General features: G+C 42.5%; 1 protein-coding gene across 2 annotated transcripts in view; it reads left to right on the plus strand.

The window, feature by feature from the left end:
* Positions 1 to 23,851, plus strand: part of Adamts12 (ADAM metallopeptidase with thrombospondin type 1 motif 12) — a 293,075-nt gene that overhangs the window by 162,900 nt on the left and 106,324 nt on the right. For both annotated transcript variants that reach the window (XM_045132353.1, XM_045132354.1), the window contains exons 6-9: positions 10,627 to 10,751; positions 15,532 to 15,681; positions 20,100 to 20,243; positions 21,037 to 21,181. In XM_045132353.1, coding sequence (XP_044988288.1) covers positions 10,627 to 10,751; positions 15,532 to 15,681; positions 20,100 to 20,243; positions 21,037 to 21,181 — 564 coding nt within the window. The remainder of the gene's footprint in view (positions 1 to 10,626; positions 10,752 to 15,531; positions 15,682 to 20,099; positions 20,244 to 21,036; positions 21,182 to 23,851) is intronic.

Here is a 23,851-nt window from a genome sequence, read left to right on the forward strand (position 1 = left end):
GATGTGGCTGCCTACCCCCCACTTTCCAAACATTATCCTCATGCAAGCTTTAGAGAATCTTTCAGTGCCACAACATAAACAAGTCCAAGACAAATTGTAATTCATGATTCTCTTTTTCCTGATTCTCAGGAAATTGTTGTAGCTGATCTTCATGCCATTGATTAATTAGCAACCCGAACATGAGCAAATGAAAGGCATGTATTCTAACTTTTATGTAACATCAGGGGGCAGACAGGGAGTACGGTGAGGTATTAGATTCGGTGCTATGAGAGTTTATAATAGATTCCTATTGACATGGAGGTGAGGGAAGGCTTCCTCAATGACTTGACACCCAACCTGAAGCTTGAGGAATTAAGGGGTTAACTAAATAAAGACAGGAAGGGAAAGCTGTTATTGCTCTATGCTCAATCAGCCACATGACAAATGCTATGCTAGCCACAGAGGATACAGATAGGAATAGTAATCTCATTTCCCGACTCTAGGAACTTGAAATCTACTGTCAAAAGTACAAAAGTAGAAATTTTAAATTGAAAATTGTCATGAGCCTAAAATATATGTATCTGGTATATGGAAGGGTACTTGGATGCCTAAAATGTATTTTAGAGGATAAGAAGGAATTACCTACTGAAGAAAGACATTCCAAATGAAGAAACTTATGTGGACACCATCTTTAGTGTTTAATCTAGCACTTTGCCTATGAGAGGCAATAAATACATCCCTAAGGTGGAATCACAAAATTGAAAGATGAGAAATCTTTCTGTAATAGAAAGGACACGAGGATTAAGCTGTATGCTGGGATGCATGCAGTGGCTGAGGAATGAGAGGAATTAACCCCAGTCGTGGACTTAGAAGCACTCCAGACTGGGGAATAGGAGAGGGAAGGCATCTGGAAATGTGCTATTTGAGTGTTAGAAGAAGAATGGGGATTGAGTAGGTTAAAGGGGATATCAGAGGAGGAAAAAGCATCTTATAAAAATGGAATACTTGGGCTGAAGAGATGGCTTAGCGGTTAAGCGCTTGCCTGTGAAGCCTAAGGACCCCGGTTGGAGGCTCGGTTCCCCAGGTCCCACGTTAGCCAGATGCACAAGGGGGCGCACGTGTCTGGAGTTCGTTTGCAGAGGCTGGAAGCCCTGGCGCGCCCATTCTCTCACTCTCCCTCTATCTGTCTTTCTCTCTGTGTCTGTCGCTCTCAAATAAATAAATAAAAAAATTTAAAAAAAAAAAGTTATGAGCTAGCAAGCCTAGCCTACACTATAAAAATGGAATACTTGGGCTTAAGGGATGGCTTAGTGGTTAAGGCATTTACCTGCAAAGCCAAAGGATCCAAGTTCGGTTCCCCAGGACCCACGTTAGCCAGCTGCACAAGGGGGTGCACACATCTGGAGTTCATTTGCAGTGGCTGGAGGCCCTGGTGCGCCCATTCTCTCCTTCCCCCTTTCTCTGTCAAATAAATAAAATTAAAAATTTTTAAATGGGATACTTGTAAAGAAAAGAAGGTAAAAATGGGCATACTGTGGAAGTAGGTGTGTGTTGGGAGAGTGCTAATAGCTTGAGCACAAGCCATAAGGTTTCAACTCAAAGGAGAACTTCTTACAGGCATCTGTGAGCTTTCTCCTAGGGTTTTCTTTTCCTGGAGGTTTTAAAGTTTTATGTATTTCATTTAAGTTATGTATTTCATGTAAGTGTATGATTCACTTTGAATTAATTTTACATCAGATGGGATGTTTAGACTGGAGATGTTTCCCTTTGATTTCTAGCCTATGGTTGTACCCTTGCTCTAGTACCCTATATTTATTTATTTATTTATTCAGTAAGCCATTCATTCATTAATTAATTCCCTAAGTACAAAAAAATGGTATAATACCTAGATTTGAATTTTTCATTACAGATTTCTTAATCTGAAACTTTTACTTTTCTGTCAACACTCCCACTTTCTGGCATTTAGCTGTGAATCAGGATATGTTAAGTATGGCTGGGTGTGGTGGCACACACCTTTAATCCCAGCACTCAGGAGGCAGAGGTAGGAGGATCCCTGTGAGTTCGAGGCCACTCTGATACTCCATAGTGAATTCCAGATCAGCCTGGGCTAGAGTGTGACCATACCTCAAAAAAAGGACAAAAGAAAAGAAATGTAAGTGTACTGTTAAGGACTAGTTCAAAAGTTCTGGCAAACAGAGTGATGCATAAATGATAATTATTCTCCAGTCATGGTGCTTATACCATAAGCACATGTAAGATGAATCTATGTCCACTGTAATGTCTGATATTGACCCAGAAACACATGATTCATTGTGGAAAATGTTACTGGTCAAATTTGGTTGTGTGAGAGCTGCCGTTTTGAAAGGTAAATGTCAAACATTGTTAGATTTAAAGAAGAGGATAATATGGTCGTTGCAGTAAATAAAAGAAAGCGATGTTTAGAATGGGGCGAAGTGTAGTGGTGCACATGGGTCATTTCAGCACTTGAGAAGCTGAGGCAGGTGGATCATGACTTAAGGCCAGGCTAATCTGTATACTGAGACCCTCTGTCAAGAAACGAAACAACAATAACAGAAAGGGGAAAAAAATTCGGAAAATATTGAAAGAGGAAAAATATTCTTTTGATGGATAATTTTAGGAGTGACCATACTAAGAAAGGTATTATGATTATCTCAACATAGACATACTAACTTTAGTTTGTTCAAATGCTTATAGCACCAATGAATTATCATGGTGATGTTCAGATTGCTACTTTTCTGATATTAAACTAATGCGAGCTCTTATTCTTTGGGGTTTTTTTTGTCTCCTTATTAAAATGTTTCATTTTTGTTTAAGTGTCAACACATTTTGACCTGTTCCTACTTTCTGTCTGCAACTTCTCACTTAAAAACAAAGAAATGAAACACTTGGGTCTCTATGGAATGAAGCTATTTACCCCTGAATGCCACTGTATAACCAGTAAGGGAAGTTACAAATCTGATGAGCAGGGTTAATCTATGAGGCAGGAGGAGGAATACACCTTACAGTTACTTTATTAGGATACTGTAGGACTCTAGTAACTGTGATTCAAGTCAGAGTCACCAAGAAAAAGAGCCCTAAGCTGAAGCAAATGCCAGAGCCTCTTTTTAAAACCATGAGACAGCTCACCAACCTCCAGACACATGCTTCCTTTGCTTTATGGTGCCTGGTGTGGGAGTTTAACATGCTGGCCTCACTACAAGAATCTTACACACCATAAAAAGACACATGCTAGCATCAGAGATATTTGAGACTGGCACAATACTATCATTACACTGAATTGAGAAGTCATTCAGGGGTTTTCTAAACTCTTAGATTTCTGAAAAGTTCCCTTTCGGCTTCCCCACCTTGCCATTGATTGACAAGGTGACTTTTTGCTTGTGACAAGTGTCACTTCAGGTACAATGACTTCTGTCTGGACAATGTGGCTGAGAGTTGATAAGATCTCTGGCTCTCTGGTGTCTTTAGAACATAACGTCTTGATTTAATGAGAGCTGTAGCTCACAGACAAGTTCAGGTGTTTAAGAGCTCAGTAAGTACTCAGAGTCTATCTAATCATCAACAGGGCTCAAATATTGATCCATCTGTCTTAACATAGTAGAGAATTATAAAGAAAATTGAGTTTTCAGAGTGCTTATAAAATAATGGTAGAACCATGTAGCAGTTATTTTCCCATTGCTGGAACAAAATGCCCAACCAGATGCACCTCATTGAAACAAAGGGTTTTTGTCAGTTTACAGTTTTGAGGGGAAGGCTCACTGTGACGGAGACAGCATGACATGAGCATATTGCCAGATATCACACCTTCACAGCAGCAAGAAAGACACAGAGATAGTGAACTCACTGGCACAAGCAAGTGGATTTGGACTACCAGATCCCAAGACCAGTCCTATGGTGTAGCAGACAGCTTCAGGTTCACTGAGATAAACTTCCAGAACAGACACAGTTCTGGAAGAACGTATGTATTGAAGCTTACAGACCCAGGGGAAGTTCCATAATGGCAGAAGAAGTTGGCCTGCTTTCACGGGAACAAACACACACACACACAGAGAAGCACAAGCCAAAAAGCCAAAAGCCACACAGCCCAGCACACTTCAGGAACTCCAGCTAGGCCTACTCTGTATATCTTTAGATTAGAATCTCAGACCCATTACCACGCCTTAAGATCTACACAGTGACACTGCCTCGAGCCAGGTGGCTACAGATGCAAAATACAAACTAAGAAAACATTAGCTATATTGGGAGCCATGTATTCAAACTGCCACATTTTGCCCTTGGCCTCCTATGCATTCATAACAATCACATTTTAAGTGGTACTCAGTTCAAGTTCAAAGGTCCCCACAGTCTTAACCTATTTAAGATAGTAAGTCCTATAAAATCAAACAAGTTAAATACTTCTAACGCATAAAGGCACAGAGTAAACATTTTCATCTGGTACAATGCATGGCAAGGAGAGACTAAAACCATGCAGACTCAACCACCATCAAACAAACATCAAACTGTTGCAGTTAAACTAAATATAACCAGAGACTGACAGTCTCCAGATTTTTCAATTCTGCCCCTCCAGCTGGGCAGCGTAGCTAGGGAACACTTTCATCAAGGCCAACAGTGCGCTCTATGGTAGCCCTTGTATAGTCCTGGTATATCCAAAACATCTTCAGGTCTTCATGCATGGTCCATTTTTAAAAGGTTCCATCAGCCTATTAGGACATTAGGCTCTGCCTCATGCTGCATCTCAGCTCCTGGAACCATGTGAAATTTACAACCATGCCTCTCATTTTTTTTCTAAAATATATTTTATTTATTTAAAAGAGAGAGAGGGAGAAAGTGGGTGTGCCAGTGCCTGAAGCCACTGCAAACAAACTCCAGATGCATGTGCCTCCTTGTACATCTAGCTTACATGGGACCTGGAGAACCAAACTGGGATCCATTGGCTTTGCAGGCAAATGCTTTAACTGCTAAGGCATCTCTCCAGCCCATGCCTCTCATTTTTTATGTTTCTGAAACCAATACCAGGTGTGTAGGGCACAGCCATATTTTTAATTCAGGGATGAAATAAGTCATACCCTTGAAAAGCAGGTTCCTTTTCTAGTCAACTCTTTCCAAACAAGTTTGTATTCTTATGGTAGTCATTTCTCAGGCATCTTTTCATTGTTTTCATGCAAAGTAGTTGGGTCATCTCCTTTAAGATTGCTAATATGTTGATAAAAGCAGCTTCAGTAACCTAAAACCAGTCTCAGTGCCTGTAATTTTAACTTGCTTGAGGTTTTCCAACTTGAAATCTCAAATTTCTCAGTCCAATATTTCTAGCCAAGCACATCAGTCCATTAAAAATTTAACTTTGATCAAAGTCTCTTATGCCCTAATGCCAGTAGCCCAGTTCCAACAAAGTCCTCTGTAGTCTTTCCTCCTTAGAATTTTCAAACTCTCATTAAAATACTCCACAAAACTTATATTACCACTCCAGAAGGCATCTTTAGTTGCAAAAACCAAGTTCATGTCCATTCCTCTAAAATGAAGACACCAAAAGATCATCCACATGGTCAGGTTCATCTTACCCCACTCCTGGTACCAACTTCTGTAGCAGACAGCTTCAGGTTCGCTGAGATAAACTTCCAGATCAAGCACAGTTATGGAGGAAGGGATTGATAGAAGCTTACAGATCCAAAGGAAGTTCTGTAATGGCAGAAGAATCTGCCTGCTTTCACAGGACCAAACACACAGAGAGAAGCACAAGCCAAAAAGTCAAAAGCCACACAACACAGCACACTTCAGGAACTCCAGTTAGGCAAACTTTATTTTTAGATTGAAATCTCAAACCCATCACCACACCTTAAGATCTGCCCAGTGACACCACCTCCAGCCAGGTGACTTCAGATGCAAACTACAAACTAATAAAACGCTAAATATATGGGGGCACCTATTCAAACCACCACATATGTACAAACCTCATTCAGCAAGGCTCTACCTCCCGAAGACTCTATCAGCTGAGGATTAACTATAAGGCTTACTCACAAACACAGGAAGAACCAATAGGGAACATTTTGCATTTAAATCACCACAATCCCCTAAAGACTCAGATATGTAAACCAACACTCTACAACTATACAACTGTTGCTATGTTCAATTTCAGATTGAATGGCTGACATTTGAATATGTCCTTTTAAAATAATTTTATTTTTATTTACTTATTTATTAGAGAGAGAGAGAGAGAGAGAGAGAGAAGGAGAGAGACAGAATGGCCACCACAAATGAATTCCAAACACCTGCTCCAACATGTGCATCTGGCTTACATGGGTTCTGGGGAATTGAACCTCAGTCTTTAAGTTTTTCAGGCAAGTGCCTTAACTGCTAAGCCATCATCTCTCCAGCCATAAATATGTCCTTCTAAGTGTGAGTCTTGGGAATGAGCAATCCTAAGAGCTAGTGGCAATTGCAGCCACCACAGTAAACCTTCACTTGTATACAGGGGTTAACCACTGGCCTCCTAATTACTTTGCATTGCCAAATGCAAATATTCTTTAAGAAGCAAGTGAGAGAGGAAATGAGAAAGAATCCTATTCTCTTAATTAACCTGGTATCAGCCCAGGGGTGATGGAGAAAGATACTGGGGACACTCACCACCTACCAAACCAGAGATCCAGATGCTCCTAAGTGCCCATCACCGAAGTAGACTTAAAATGCTCCCAGTATGGCTCAGGGAATTTTCAGAAGAGGGGGTGGAAAGATTGTTAGAGCCACAAATTGGGACATTTTTCACAAAGACATTGCCTCTCCCTCATAACTGACTGCTACCCCATAATGCATGACCTACAATCCCCATGGGGTTGACCTGCATCCCCAATGAGGAAGGCCTCTTCAGAAAAGGGGCAGGGAGGAGGGAAAGGATGGTACCAACATGTGATGTTTACATACAAAATATGTATATCTAATAATTTTTTATAAAGTAAAATAAAAGCATGTGAGAGGCTGGAGGGATGGCTTAGCATTCAAGGCACTTGCCTGTGAAGACTAATGATCTAGGATTGATGCCACAGTATCCACATAAAGCCAGATGCACAAAGTGGCACATGCATCTGGGGTTCATTTGCAGTAGCTAAGGGTCCTGAAGCACCCATTATCTGTCTCTCTCTCTCTCTCTCTCTCTCTCTCTGCTTACAAATAAAAAAGAAGCAAGCAAGATGAAGCAGGTAGAAATAGTTTATGAGCCATATGAGATAAACATAGGAAATGTGAATCTCGATTGCATAGAAAATTAGATAATCTGTAGTTAGTCTTCCTCACATTTGGTATAATTTCTTCTTGGACCATGGGGTTTTCCTTCCATTTTACAATCTCCTACTCAATGCAACATTTCTATTTATCTATGTCTTGTGTATATTTTTGTGTATAGCATAAAGTTTTACCATATATATGTATGTATGTGTGTATATATATATATATATATATATATATATATATAAAAATATGTCATAGGATTGATATATTAAATTAATTAATATATTTACCTTTTCTCCATAGTAAGACACTTAAAATTACTCTTCTGGTGACTTTCAAATATACAATGCATTGTTATTAACTACAGTCACCATGCCATATAGTAGAGCTCTAAAACTTATCCCTCCACTCCTATACGTTCCCATACCTACAGCCTCTACTCGCTGATTCTGAGTTCTACTATTTTAAATTTCATATGTAAGTGAGATTATACAGTATTTGTCTTTCTGTGCCTGGCTTATTTCACCTGACATAATGTCCTCCAAATCCATCTATGTTGTTGAAAATGACAGCATTTCCTTCATTTGTAACTCTGAAAAGTATTTCATTATGGAATTCTGCTAGATTTCCTATATCCATTCATCCTAGGTCAGTTTAACATCTTAGCTGCTGTGAGCAATGCTACAATGCATATAGGAGGACAAGGAGCTATCTGTTTGGCATGGAGTATGTATCTTTGTATATATGCACACTGGTGAATGGGAGTTCTGGTCTTGCTTGAGAAGCATCCATGGTATTTTTAATAGCGGATGTATTCATGTGCCTTTCTACAGAGTGCAATGCTTTCTTCTTCACATCTTTGTCAATGTTTATCTTTCATCTTTTTGCCAGTAGCAGTTCTAGCAAGTGTGCAGCGGTATCTCTTTATAGTTTTAACTCGTGTTGTCTTTTTATGGGTTTAATTGAATTTTCCTTTCTCCTCTTTCCTTCCTTTGGAAGAAATGGTGGTGAGACTGGGCCTCTTATGTAGTCCACATTGGGCTGGAATTTGCTAAGTGGCTTCTGGCTGCTTTTATTCCATGAGAGCCAGGATTGCAAGTGTGCGTCACAGTGCCTGGCTTTGAGTCTTTCCCATGTACCTACTGACCACTTGTGTGTGTTCTTTTTCTTTGTAAAAAATATTTATGTTTTAAAGTATTTACTTATTTAAAAGGAGCGAGAGAGAGAATGGGTGCACCAGGGCCTCCAGCCACTGCAAACAAACTCCAGATGCATGCGCCACTTTGTGCATCTGGCTTTATGTGGGTCCTGGGGAAGGAACCCTGGTTGTTAAGCATTTCAGGTGAACATCTTAACTGCTGAGCCATCTCTCCAGCCCCCATTTCCATGTTTTTGGCTGAGAAATGCTCATTTGTGGAGTATTTCATTCCCATTTTTCTTGGATGGTTTTCTTGTTGGTTACCAACACGTGCTGCATAAGCCATCTTCTCTTTAGGAAATTGATTTTTTAACCTCTGTCAAAGAAAAAACAGGTAGGCACGGGAGAGTCACCTTTTGGGTTCTCTGCCTGTTCTCCCAACCCGTGTGTCTAGCTCTGCACCTTCATCACACTGTCCTCACTACTGGAGCTACACAGTAAATCTTAGAATCGGGGAGACTGCTAGTCACGCCTTATTTTTCTTTTCTAAGAATTGTTTTTAGCAGTCTAAGGACTATGCTTTTGCATACAAATTTTAAAGTGAGTTCATGCATGTCCAAGAATAAACAAGAATTTGGCAGGAATTGCAATAAAGCTATAGGTCATTTTGGGGAGAATGGACACCTTGTTTTGATGTTTGTCCATTGTCTTAGGTCTCTGTGTTTACCAGTGTTTTGCCATGTTCAATATACAGATCCTGTACATTGTGTTAGTTTCATTCCTAAGTATTTCTCAGATTTGAAATAACTATACTGTTACTTTTAATTAGTGGGTATTCTCTCACAGAACCTCCCTTACACTCCCCAAAAGAAATATAGGTTAAAAACGGAACTAAAGGATGCCTGGCTATAGGTGGTGTTTTATTTGATAATCTTCACTCTGGTCTGAAGGAAACAGAGCTGAGGCACCATCCCCGTGTGGCTGGTGACCAACTACAATCACAGGTTTCATCTCAGAACCTCGGTGCCCATCGTTTTGATTCAGTAAATGAGCTTTCCTTTTGTTATGCAGTTCTTCCATTTCTCTTCCCTTCATTCCAACTGTCCAGTATTTCTAGTTTAGTTTAGTTTGCTGTTTGGGGAGTTGAATCTGAATCTGGCTTCTATGTGTCCACATTTAGACCATCCTGGTGGATGATGTAGTGATGAGAATTACTAAATAGTGAAGTCTGTTCCTTTTATTCCATATGTTAAGTGACTTGGTAAGATGTTATGCACAATGAGTCACCTGTGTTTTCATGAAAGAAAGGTGGTCTGCAGAAGCAGATTAGCATAAGTAGGGTGACCTGGGAAACTCAAGAGGCAATCAGAGCCCCTTGTTTGATTTGGATTCTGGCCTCACAAAATACAGAATATTGGAGAAGCAAGCTCATGATTTGATTCCAAGACTGTACTGAAGCTCCACCCTGTATTGTGTGCAGTAACCCCAAAGAAGTGGGGCAAGGCAAAATAAGTTCTCCTTTAGAAATTTAGAATTAACTGGAGGTCCTCTGTGATGAAAATACCTATTTCCTTCTCCATCGCCCCCTGTGCCAAGCACTCACCAGGTTAACTTAAAACCTTCCTTTCTTCCCATTCCCAGTCTTAGCTGTGGGCCAGATGGATGACTTAAGGGCTACAAAGGACCTGAGAAGCCCTTGAAAGTACAGACAGAGCTCATCTACTCTGGTATCCTAACTGGTCAGATCCTGGAGAAATGATAACACTGTCTGTGCTCCCAAGTTCAAGTGTCAAACCAAGAGCAATCCCATGGGCAAGAGAACATCCAGTATAAGCCCCCAACCCTGTAAGATGCCTCATGAGAAGAGGAAACTTTTGCATTGGAAAATATGTTTATTATTTTTGAGAGAAATGAAAATGCCTGTTTGAAATGATAATGGCTCAGGATGCATAGACCCACTAGAGAAAGAACTAGGATAGAATATAAATAGAAGTAGTTGTGGGTCTTTGCTAATACATTTTGAATTCCTTTTCAAGGAGTACTTGTCATAGTGTTAATTTTTTTTATTCTGAAGGTGTCCCTTTAGGTCCTTTGAACAAAGCAATGGGAGTAACAATGCCAAGAGCAGAGGGTCAGGCCAGAGGAATTACTTGGCCTCTGATGTGCCCACCTGAGCAACTCTTTATTAAGTGCCTTGGGAGACTAATGCCTATACAGTGAGCCTGGACCACGGTGATCTGACCCATGTAAGTTTCCTCCTCTTCTTTCTTCAGCAAGGATTGAAAATAGTTCACCACGCAGAGAAGACGCTGTCCAGCTTCTGCAAATGGCAGAAGAGCATCAATCCCAAGAGTGACCTCAACCCCGTCCATCATGACGTGGCTGTGCTTCTCACCAGGTACCTCAGAGACAGGGGGAAGGGAAGGGTGGCCAGCTGGGGAGGGCTGATCATTAGAAAGCTTGTCAGCTGTCTGACTTTACAAGAGCCTCATCACTGTGTGCGGCTCTTGCTCACTGGTGAGAGCAGCTACCGGTTCAAACGAGTGGAGGGGGCCGGTGGACACAGCGGCTGAGTTGAAAAGTCTCTCTTTGCTAATCCTGTTTCCTACCGCAATGAAGACCTTTACATTTAAAACTGGCTTCTTTATACCAAAAAGTCCATTTTAAGATTATCTGAATATGCCTACAACCCTCAACCAGTGGGTTTTCCAATCCTTTTATGATTTCTTACTTATTTTCTCCAATTTCTTACATGCAGTCTACAGACACCTACCTGTTTTAACCCGCCCTAACTGATGGGAGGTGGTGATGCAATTACGCCCTTCTTTCTTTTACACCCAGGAAGGCATTTTAGGCTGGGGACATAGCACAGTGTTAGAGCACTTGCCTAGCAAGGGGGAGGCCCTAGTACTGCAAAGATATACTTTTGTTCTGAGTACTGATATACACTCTGGTGCTAATAAAAACCATCAAATCCTTCAGGATTCAAAACTGTGAAAAGTTGATGTACTTTATTACCCAAATCCAGGCTCTTTGAAGTCTGTGTTTGTTCATTGACTCAGTAAATTTATTGAGCCCTTGCTACATACTAAGCCATTCTAGATCAAAGAAGGGCTTCCATTCTAAGGGGACTCAGTTCTTATTGAACTAAGTAAAGAAGGTAGCAGAGATGATCTCTGAAGCTACGGAGAACTGGAGCCTCTGTGCTTATGTTCCATGTCCACACTGTACCAACGTGTTCCCCAAAGGAGCTCCCGGAAACCCAATGTGTAGCAGATTCGGTGAGTCTATGGTTAACAGTTGTGCCAAAGGTTTTCTTAGAACACAAGTTTTTAAATTAATTATTAATAACTTTCCCTCAAAAGAGTAATTGTGAGGGTTGAAATTTCAGATCAGTGTAAGTTTGACATTTGGATAAGGTGGAGCTCATTAACATCCTATATACTGGGGTGTTCCTGTCAAAGGTGCAGGACCAAAGTGTTCCAGGGCAGCACACCCAAGGCCTTTTTAGACAGCATAGAGAATTTCATATTCTTAAGTCCAAAACCTGAGGATTATTGTCATTTGGGGCTGAGTAATTCTTTATGGTGAGGGACTGTTTTAAATATTATATTTAAAGTCCCTCATCTTTACTCATGAGAGAGAGTAGCACCACCATCCTCCAACTTGTGATAAACAAAATTATTTCCAATCAAAAAGACTCTTGGGGGGCTGAGAGATGGCTTAGTGCTTAAGCGTTTGCCTGTGAAACCTAAGGACGCCGGTCCGAGACTCAATTCCCCAGGACCCACATTAGCCAGATGCACAAGGGGGCACACATGTCTGGAGTTCGTTTGCAGCGGCTGGAGGCACTGGAGTGCCCATTCTCTCTCTCTCTCTCTCTCTCTCTCTCTCTCTCTCTCTCTCTCTCTGTCTGTGTGTGTATCTCCATCTCTCTGCCTCTTTCTGTCTGCTGCTCTCAAATAAATAAATAAAAATAAAACCAAAAATAGTAAAAAAAAAAAAAATTAATAAATAAAAAAAGTCTAGCAAAGGGATAAAGGTAAAATCCTCAACATCTCCTCACCCTACCCCAACCCACAGTGAAAACAGGCTGGTCTGGAAAATATAGGTTGAACTGGGAGGAAACGAGGCACAAGAACGACTCACACCACCAGTTCTCTGTTCAGCTGCCCTGAGCACAGGGTGGGCTCGCGGGGAGACCTCCCGTGCGTGCAGCAGTCACCTTTCTCGTGACGGGGGCAAACCGCCCACCCAGAAGCAGTTTATGAAAGAAAAGGGTTTATTTCTACCTCGCAGTTTCATCATGGCTGGGTGTCACATGGCCACATCAGCAAGGAGGTAGAGCAGAGATGACGGGACAGCTTGCTGGCACTGGTGAGAAGGGCTGGACTACAAAATCCCAAGAGATGTCCTTCCCGGTGACACACCTGCTCCAGCAAGACTCCACCTCCCGAAGGCTGCCTCCTACTGCGGAGTCACTGTGAGGCTTAATCACAAACACATGAGACTATGGGGGATATGTTACACCCAAATCACTCAATGTGTCTTCCACACAGAACTCTAAAGCATATTTTCTCTTATGTAATGGGCTCAGTGCATGGTGGAGGCAGAGCTAATTTCCTTTCGGCAGCAAAAGATCCTCATCTCCAAGAATCATATTCCTCCTGCATTTTGTTGTTGTTTTTTTGTTTTTTTGTTTTTTGAGGTATGGTCTCACTCTAGCCCAGACTGACCTGGAATTCACTATGTCATCTAAGGCTGGCCTCAAACTCATGGTAATCCTCCTACCTCTGCCTCCCGAATGCTGGGATTAAAGGCCCTGCAATTTCTTTTATTGCCTTCTTTTTCCTCGTTGTTGCTAAGGACTTAGTGGATACATTCTAAAAGTTAGTTATTCCAAAGACATGCTGTCCTTCCAAATCAAACTGAGAAAGTCAGTAGACCGGCACTGGTTGCCAAACATCTTTTACCAGCAGCTCCCTGGATCTCACTTCCCTTTCTAGATGAAACAATATAAACCCCATCTGACAGCACAGGAATGTATTTGACTAGTTCTCCTCTAGAAATTCTTTCCACGGTGGCCTGGTGGGACTGTGTGATCTAGCTTTCCAACACTCACCACCCCGCAGCTGAGGCCAGTCAGTGCAGTGTCCGTGCACGTGGCACATGTGCTGAGACTGGCAATGCTCTTTCCTGTGCCCTGGTCCTACCCGTTGCCACTTAGAGAATCAAAAAGCCACACAGTTCCCAAAGCACGTGTGTCTTTTTCATTGTCCAGAGGACACAACGAGCAAGAGGCCATCTGTTCTTGGAAACGACAGTCACACAAACCCCAGGAGCTCAGGTGCACAAGCCAAACCTCAGAACGTCACTGGCAATCGTGATACTGGCCTTGATCTCTTCTTGCACCGAAGAAAATCTAAGGACTAATGAATGACTCTCAAAACTCTTGTCAGTGGTTGGAGTAATCCCTGCAGGATAAGAGAGCAGGCTTTAATTTGAAAAACTTTTATGAGGATTATCTGAAATCCTAGAAATCTTTCCTTTTTTTTACAGAGTCAGGCAATGGAGAAATCTTGGTGTCATGGTGGATGTGTGTGTGCACATTAGCATTGTTATTAGTGTAATGGCACTGGATAGCCAACTGATTTGATGATATTGTGGGTTAATAGGACCAGTTTCACTTTTTATGAATGGAAGAAAGAAGTCTCGGATGAATTTTGAGAACCTTCTTCAGAGAGACCAAATAAGAGTTTCATATTTGAAAACACCCAGCTATTTCTAAAATAGTTTTAAATTCATTTTTACTTATTTATTTGAGAGAGAGAGAGAATGGGGGCACCAGGGTCTCCAGCTACTGCAAAGGAACTCCGGATGCTTGAACCACCATGTGTATCTGGCTTATGTGGGTCTTGGGGAATCAAACCTGGTTCCTCTGGCTTTGCAGGCAAAGGTCTTAACCACTAAGCCATCTCTCCAGCCTTCCCCCGCCCCCTGCAGTTACTTCTAATTGTCCCTTCCCTATTAGGAGTTCAAAGTAACTTAAACTTTTAATGAACTCTTTTGTTGGGCAAATCATATTAATGTCCTGATATTAAAAGCCAAAACAATACAAAATAAAACACGTAGCACATCTCCCTGCATTTCTAAAGTCTTAATGAAATTCAACAATTCAAAATAGAGTCAGAATAAGCACAGTGAATTCAATGTTGATCCACTATATCCAAATGGAGGTTTTTTTTTTAATTTTAAGAATGCTTTAAAGGCAAAATCATGTGAATTTATACTGAGATCCTTATTTTATGTTTTTAATCAGCACACAGAACAGTGGGTTTCTTTATGGCCCTTTCAGGCATGCTTTATGGCTAGTTGGCTCTGTACTGCATCTGCTCCTCTCTCCCATCATTTTGGCCTCTTCTTCCCTCATCCTGTTCTGCCTCCGGCATTTCTCATTCTACTTTTATCTAACTTGTATTTTGTTAAACTCTCTACTCTACTTTCTTAAAGCTTTTCTATTCCCCTCTCACCCTTTCTAGTCTCCTGGCCTTTACATATATATATATATATATATATATATATATATATATATATATATATATGTACATAGGAAATAGATGTGAAAGAGAGCATGTAGTATTGTCTTTCTGAGCCTGATCACCACACTCTATTATCCAGTTCCATCCTTTTTTCCCCACAAATGCTATAATTTCATTTTTCTTCATGTCTGCACAAACTTCCATTGTATATGTACTGAATTTTCACTACCCATTCAACTGTTGATGAACATTGAGGCCGCTTATGTTTCCTGGCTGCTGGGAAAGGAGTAGCAATGCACACGGATGTCCAGGTATCTCTGTGGTAGGACCCAAGATCCTTTGGGAATACGCTCAGGAGCAGCGTAGCTGGGTCACATAGCAGTGGTGCTTTTAGCTTTTGAGACACCTCCACATGCTGATTTTCATAGTGGTCACACCACCTGACACTCCCATCAACAGTGAATACGGGCTCCTGTTTGGACACAGCCTTGCCAGCATCTGATTTCATTTGTTTCCTGATAACTGTCTGACTGGGTGAGATGGAATCTCAGAGCCGAACTAAGCTGAGGGTTATTTTACCACGGGGTTTCCCCCAAATATTAATTCGAGTGCGTAAGCATCTTTGTTCTCTGCTTTCAGAAAAGATATCTGTGCTGGCGTCAACCGTCCGTGTGAGACCCTGGGCCTGTCTCAACTGTCGGGCATGTGCCAGCCTCACCGGAGTTGTAATATCAACGAAGACTCTGGCCTTCCTCTGGCTTTCACCATTGCCCATGAGCTTGGGCACAGGTAAAGGACCCTGGATGCTGACACCCACTTGCCATATTCCGGTATCAACATCAGACAAGGGAATAGGAAGCACCTTAAACTGTTGGAAGGCTTGGATTGCAAGAGGCATGAGGCTCCAAGACCTCTTCACCATCTCTAAAGTGGGAGTGATCATAACCTTCACAGCTTTCAGGGTCTCCTCAGTCCTGATCACTTGTACCTACGGGCACCAAAGAATCAGTACAATGTTTGTTCATAGCTTGTGCTGGCCTGGAACTCACTCGGTAGCCCAAGCTGGCCTCTAACACACAGCAATCTTCTTACGTTAGCCTCCCAAGTGCTGGGATTAAAGTCATAATGGACAGCTTGAAATTGCAATACTGAGATCATTAAAAAGACACAAACCTAAACCTAACATTTTTGAACCCTTACTTTATGCCATTGGATTTTATATGATGCCATCAATTTTCTCAACCATCTTATAAAATAGATAGGATGGTTTGCCTTGCATGTGTTAAAATGAACATTGAATAATGAGCATTTGAAAACTTCTATAAGCTTAGAAAGCCCACTAGGCAAGCATGAATTAATAGGATGTTCAACTTGTTGCAAAGATGTGTGAAGTTGCAAAGATGTATGAAGTTTAGATGCACCCCTCGAAGGCAGGTTTTAGAGGTTCCCATTGGGGAAAGATCTTAGCATATTTTCATTTGCCAGGATGCATGCAAACCATAAATAAAAGAGCTTATTACATGGAACTACATGAAATTTAAAAGTTTATATATAGCAAAAGAAAGTACCCACAAAGTGAAGAGATAGCTTTCAGAATCAGAGAAAAAAAACCTTTGCAAAGTAAGCTTCAGATAGGGATTGAATACCCAGAAGTTATTTTTTAAAAAAAGGGGGGGGGACACAAAAAAACCTTAAACAGCCAAACACTAAATCAGCTGGTGAAATGACCAGACAGTTCACAGAAGAAGTTTGAATTGCCAGTAGGATTTGTTAAAAGTATAATGCACCCTTGGCCACAAAATTGAAAACACTTTGAGACACCGTCTCACCTCAGCCAGAATGGCTATCTTCAAGAAAGCTGGCGAGGGTGTTATTCATTGCTGTGGGAGTGCAAGCTATTACAGCTGTCATGGATATCAAAATGGAGGTTTCTCCAAAAATTATACAGATTTTTTGCTTTTATGTGAGATCCAAGCAATGTGTGGCAATGAGCGTGGATGCCCGGTCTCCTGTTTTGCTCATGTGGGGACCTCACAAACATGGTCCGTGTACTTCAAACCAGGCAGACTCTCTGTAAGAAGTGGGACAGCCATCAGCCCCACAGTTACCCAGTACAAGAAGAGCCAGGATTCCCGTGTGCCCCAGGAAGGAGGCACTGTGGTTGGAAGCCCAGGGGATATGGTGGGCAGGTAAATCCAATTTTCTGAAAGAAGACCAAAGCCACCATGAAGACTGTACTAAGGCCTGAGTGGGCTGATCCCCACTGCAGATCCCAGAGGCTGCTGGCCATTAAGAGATGCATTTTGAACTGGGAGGAGACGAGGAAAGAAAGGGGTAAAAGTGACCCAGTTCTAAGAACGTTGTATTTCTGCTTGAGCAGAAATATTGAATATTTGAATACTGAAAATTTTAAAGAACTGCCGTATGACCAAGCTATACCATGGTCAGCATATCCCCAAAGCCCTCCGTATTGTACAGATGCCTGCACTCCCTTGTTCATCAGCAGTCTAATCACAGCAAGGAAATGGAACCAGCCTAGATGGTCAACAGATGACATTACTGATCTATTCACAATAGCAAGGAAAAGGAACCAGCCTGAATACCCATCGACAGATGAATGGATAATGGAAATGTGGTTCATATGCACAATTGAAAAATAAAATTATGATTTTTTTAGGAAAATGGATGGATCTGGAAAAAGTATATTAAGTGAGGTGACCCAAATTCAGAAAGCCCCAAACCACATATTTCCTCTCATACGTGGATCCTAGCTTGTAATATTGATATGTATTTGTATAAAGGGGGGCAAAAGTGGGTAAAGCCTTATGATCTAGGAAGAAGACCAAAAAAAAAGGTAAAAAGAGATGATGCAGGAGGAAGATGTGACATGCACAGAGAGGAGAGAGGGAAAGGAAATAGGAGGGGTATATTTAAAGTGTAGTTTTTTTTTGTTTTGTTTTGTTTTTTTTTTTTTTGGCTTTTCGAGGTAGTGTCTCACTCTAGCCCAGGCTGACGTGAAATCCACCATGTAGTCTCAGGGGCTCTCAAAATCACAGTGATCCTCCTACCTCTGCCTCCCAAGTGCTGGGATTAAAGGCACGCGCCACCACACCTGGCTTAAAGTGTAGGTTTTAAATCCCCCAGTATCTGGGTGTAGTAGTGCACACCTGTAATTCCAGACCTTGGGAAGAGAAGCAGGAGGTCTCGAGTCTAGGCTAGAGTAGGCTACAATAGCAAAACCCTGATTCAAGAAAAGCAAGGGCTCAGGATATAACCCTGTGGCAGAGTGCCTGCGTACCATGTTCTGGAATCTAGGTTCAGTCACCAGGAGTACCAAGCACTAAAGAACAGAATATGGAATACCCGCTGCACAAAACACCATTATTTGCGCAAAGTGTTTGAACCTTGTTTGCAGTGTAGAATTTTTATTTTTATTTGTTCATTTGAGAGAGACAGAAAGAGGCAGATGAGAGGGAGAGAGAATGGGCATGCCAGGGCTTCCAGCCGCTGCAGATGAACAGCAGACACATGCACCAACCACCTTACCACCTTGTGCATCTGGCTTATGTGGATCCTGGGGAATCGCACCTGGGTTCTCCGGCTTTGCAGGCAAGCGCCTTAACTGCTTTGCCATCTCTCTGGGCCAAAGTGTAGAATTTTTATTAGGTCCTGAACAGGTGACCTTACACGGTGTTTTGTGAGCTGTGTGGGACTGGATTGGCAGCAGACTGGGGAAGCTTGTCTAAGATGATTTCACTGAGCCACTTTCTTTGTAGGTGGGAGATAAGAGCTTTATAGATTGATTCGGTGACTTCTTTGTGAATATTGTATTCATATGGAATGTGATTAGACTTTGGAAGTAAAATAATTCTATAACACACACATAAAAAAAAAAAAAAAAACTAGAAGGAGACAGCTAAATCTCCCACAAAGATGCCTCTGTGTAGGACTGTCAGATGGTAATCCAATTCCATTGAAGCCAAATGTGAGCTGCTAGGTCTGAGGGTTTGCACCGTGAAGAGTGAGAAATTAGCATTTGTCATATTTGTATTTGGAATTCTGAGCTTATGTCCATAAGCTCTCAGTGTCCAGCGCACAGATCCCCATGGAGATAAATTTTATAAGGACCCAAGGAGGTACCTTGGGGTGATCCTGAGGATGTAGCTTTTAACACAACACTTCTTGGTCTCACCAGACACACCCTTTGCACTGGTTGGTTGCTAAGCTCTTCAGGGTCTTTCAGGGCAGCTTGTCTAGTCAGCCATGGCAGTGGAAGGCTGGGGACAGACGGATCTATGCAGGAACCAGAACACTGGGTTCAGAGCACAAAACGCTCCATTGAAGACCCACTTTGGCCTCTGACAAGATGTGTGCTTTCTGACAAATCTCAACCTGTAACATTCTTCATCAAAATACAGAAAATAAGCTGGGCATGCCAGGGCATCCAGCTACTGCAAATGAACGCCAGAGGCATGCGCCCCCTTATGCATCTGGCTTGCATGGGTCCTGGGGCATGAATCAAACCGGGATCCTTTGGCCTTGCAGGCAAACGCCTTAACCGCTAAGCCATCTCTCCATCCCTCAAAATCTTATTCCATTTGGACTTCCTAGCTGTATGAACATGACCTCATTTTCTAAGAGAGGGAGACATTGCAAGTTTCAGTTCCTTACGGGTCACCAGATGGCAGAATTCGTGTTCAAAGCCCGGTCACCTGTCCCCACAAACCTTGCTCTCAACCACTGTGTTCTGAAGTGTGCTATTGGAGACTTGGCAACAGCCTACTTGTGCCTGTGACAAAAAAATTTCTCTGAAATTTCCATGAAAAGACAGAAAGAAAGGCTTTGTTCTCTCCTGCTGCATTGTTGCAGAGGGGAAAACAGGTGTCCTGGGGCATGATTTGCCCTCCTGCTGACTTCAGACACACAGCAAGCCAGACCAAGAGCTCTCAGCATTCTGCCAACAGAAGTTTACGAATTCTCTTCATGGTTCCCACGGTTACATATTGGAGACAAGGGCATGCCTGCAATCACCCCTGCACTTAGGAGACAAAATGAGCTATGTCGCTCCAACATCAAAAAATCTCACTTTGTAAACAGCTCCCATTGCACAAAGCGACTCCCCGTGGGTTATTATCACCTTGGTGAACCTATTATTTTTTTTCTTTGTTTAATGCCAGCCTGCCTATTATTTCTGTGTTTTCTGTCAGCTTTGGCATCCAGCATGATGGGAAAGAAAATGACTGTGAGCCTGTGGGCAGGCATCCGTACATCATGTCCCACCAAATTCAGTATGATCCTGCCCCTCTGACGTGGTCCAAGTGCAGCAAGGAGTATATTACCCGCTTCTTGGAGTAAGTTAACAGGGAATCTCGTGACAGCCTCTAAATCAGGATCTGCTTCAAGTTCACATAGAGGAGCTGATGCCTGGGAAAGACTTGGTTCCATTCTGCAGGCCCCAGTGTGAGGGTGGCACCAAAGGAATGAATGTCACTTCTGCATTCTGACTCTGACATTTGCTTAGCAAGGCTCTGCTCTCTTCTTGAGTGAGCACCCCGCCCACCCCCACACTCACCAACTGCCCCAATGTGGCTTTTTAAAATATTTTATTATTTATTTATTTGAGAGAGAGAGAGAGAGGCAGATAGAAAGCAAGAGAGAATGGGTGCGCCAGGGCCACCAGCCCTCCAGCAAAGGAGCTCCAGATGCATGCGCTCCCTTGTACATCTGGTTTACGTGGGTCCTAGGGAATGGAATGTGGGTCCTTAGACTTCACAGGCAAATGCCTTAGCCACTAAGCCACTTTACCAGCCCACTAATGTGGCTTTTTAGAACTGGTTGCGAATAAAGTTTAGGGGGACTGATAGGAACAACCAGAACAGGTCAAAGTTTTCAGATAAACCCTGCCGATGGCAAAGCGATGGTTTTCTGTTTGCCTACCCTTTGTATTTCCTAGGTAACAGTCAAACTTACGATGTGGGACATAACCTTCCTTTTGTTAACTTCTCCCCAAGCCCAGAATGTTCTCTGGCTTATAAGAATAAGGTTATCTTGAAGGACAAAGAGTGGCTAGAGGGATGGAAGGGTCTGTTGGATGAAACTCTGAAGGGATCACATGCAACTGCTCTTGTTTGAACTTGTTTGCAGCCGAGGGTGGGGATTCTGTCTTGATGATATCCCCAAAAAGAAGGGCTTGAAGTCCAACGTCATTGCCCCTGGAGTAATCTATGATGTTCATCACCAGTGCCAGCTCCAATATGGCCCGAATGCTACCTTCTGCCAGGAAGTGGAAGTAAGTGTTGGGAAGGCTGGTGTCTCTGATGGGTATGAGTGGGGCTTGCAGACTCTACTAGCTTCCAGGAAAGGTCGGGGAAATACTTGGAAACTGGAAGTCCAGACCCAGAACAGGAAGCTATACGTTAGTGTCAAGGTTTGAACAGACTTATACTAATATGAGGCAGAAGGATGAAAGTTGGGATCTTTTCCATTCCGGAAGCCAGCTTCCGTGGAGTCCTGGGGAATGTACAGTGTGGTGCTGGTTGAGGTGAGGAAGTTGTATGTGACTTTCGGGATTTACCTGCACACTCCGTAACAGCCAACGTGATCACTGAAGTCTCCCCTTTCCTAAATTTTCCACTGAGTTGAATAGGATCCCTATATCCCAAGGGGGAGGGGGTGGAAGATTCATTCCGATCACTGATTTTCAACATCTGTGCGGCACTGTCCCTTTAAATAACAAGTGTTCTTGTCCTGTCTTCTTCATCACCACTGCTGCCGTCTTGACTTTATGTCTTTCCTTGCTGCTCTACATCCTACACAGTCTTGCCCTGTTCACATTATTACTCCTGTTATTTTCAAAGCCCAGATCTAACCATGGTTCTTTTCTGCTCTTAAGATCCCTAGTAACCGCAAGATGAAACTCTAACCCCTTGCGTGACACTCTTGTGACTTGGACCCTGCCCGTTCTCTGACTTAGCCCTTTCACCACAAAATGGTCAGTGTTAACAGAGAAAACGACAAGGCTGGGCTGGAGAGATGGCTTAGCAGTTAAGCGCTTGCCTGTGAAGCCTAAGGACCCCAGTTCGAGGCTCGGTTCCCCAGGTCCCATGTTAGCCAGATGCACAAGGGGGCGCACGCGTCTGGAGTTCGTTTGCAGAGGCTGGAAGCCCTGGCGCGCCCATTCTCTCTCTCTCCCTCTATCTGTCTTTCTCTCTGTGTCTGTCGCTCTCAAATAAATAAATAAAAATTAAAAAAACAAATTTTAAAAAAAACAAGAAAACGACAAGGCTCTCACTGAACCCCTGCCACGCTCTGTGCTGTGAATTGAATATGATGAAAAAAATCAAAACAGTGGGCTAGAGAGATGGCTTAGGAGTTCAGCATTTGCCTATGAAGCCTAAGGACACTGGTTCGAGTCTCAATTCCCCAGGACCCACGTTAGCCAGATGCACAGGGGGGCGCATGCATCTGGAGTTCGTTTGCAGTGGCTGGAGGCCCTGTCATGCCCATTCTCTCTCTCTCTCTCTCTCTCTCTCTCTCTCTCTCTTTCTCTCTCTCTCTCTCTATCTGCCTCTTTCTCTCTCTCTGTGGCTCTCAAATAAATAAAAATGAATAAAATATTGTATTTATTTTTAAAAAAGATCAAAACAGTAATAAGACTTAGCCTCTGCCCGCCAGGAACTCATGGTGGTAAAAGGAAGAAATAAAGATTTCAACACAGCAAAGCAAATGCAACCAGAGATCCCATTTGATTATTCTGTGTCCCAGTTTGTCACAGCAGTGGAAAGCTGGGGAACATGTGGGAGTTAAATGTAGGCCTTGTATGGAGTGCTCCTTCCCTCGGCTGCACCCCAGCCCCAACACTTAACCTTCTTCAGAGTTTACTCTGGGAACTGATCACACATTCTACAGATTTTTTGTTTTGGGTTGATTTTTGTTGTTGTCGTTTTTTTGTTTTTTTGAGGTAAGGTCTCACTCTAGCCCAGGCTGACCTGGAATCCGAGGGTGGCCTCGAACTCACAGTGATCCTCCTACCTCTGCTCCCATGTGCAGGGATTAAAGGCATGCGCCACCATTCCCAACACATACTACAGATTTGTATTTAGTTGTGATTTGTAGGCATTCCCTAATTGAGTTATTGTGCTATGGGGATGCAGTAGTGATGAAAGCGGGAAGACAGACATTAGTAAATAAGTTATGGGGAAGACACATTTTTAAAAAGAGACACAAAAAGAGCCTAGAGAAAGCCTGCCTCCTCTCACCTTCCTCCCGGTCCAAGTGAGCTGAGATGGGCAGAGGCAAACAGAGGGCTCCGATGTGCAGAAAGCCAAGCTATGGCACATCAGACAGGCAGCCGTGTAGTCTCAAGGGGGCCTTGAACTCATGGCAATCCTCCTTCCTACCTCTGCCTCCCCAGTGCAGGGATTAAATGCGTAAACCACCACATCTGGCACCATTGAGGAGTTTAAGGATTCTTTGCCAAGGCAGGGGCTGGCTCCATCAAGCACATCATAGTCATCATTGGTCCAATTTCCATTTATAATAATCACTTTTCTTATAAAATCCTACTCTTGAGGGCTGGGGAGATAGCTTAGCGGTTAAGCACCTGTCTGTGAAGCCTAAGGACCCTAGGTTTGGGGCTCGATTCCCCACGTCAGCCAGATGCACAAGGTGGCGCATGCATCTGGAGTTTGTCTGCAGTGGCTGGAGGTCCTGACATGCCCAATCTCTCCCTCTCTCTCTCTTTCTCTTTTTCTATCTGCCTCTTTATCTCTCTTAAATAAATAAATAAATAAATAAATAAATAAATAAATAAATAAATAAATAAAATATTTTAAAAAACCTTACACTTGAGACCTCATGTCAGAATTTCTCTAGATCTTACTTGGTCAGCGGTTCTTTCAGAGAATATTTTTCACTGCTGACCCTAAGCCAGTGGAAAATGTCGTTCATTTGATCTGCT

The sequence above is a fragment of the Jaculus jaculus genome, chromosome 13 (assembly GCF_020740685.1).
Source record: "Jaculus jaculus isolate mJacJac1 chromosome 13, mJacJac1.mat.Y.cur, whole genome shotgun sequence".
NCBI classification, from domain to species: domain Eukaryota; kingdom Metazoa; phylum Chordata; class Mammalia; order Rodentia; family Dipodidae; genus Jaculus; species Jaculus jaculus.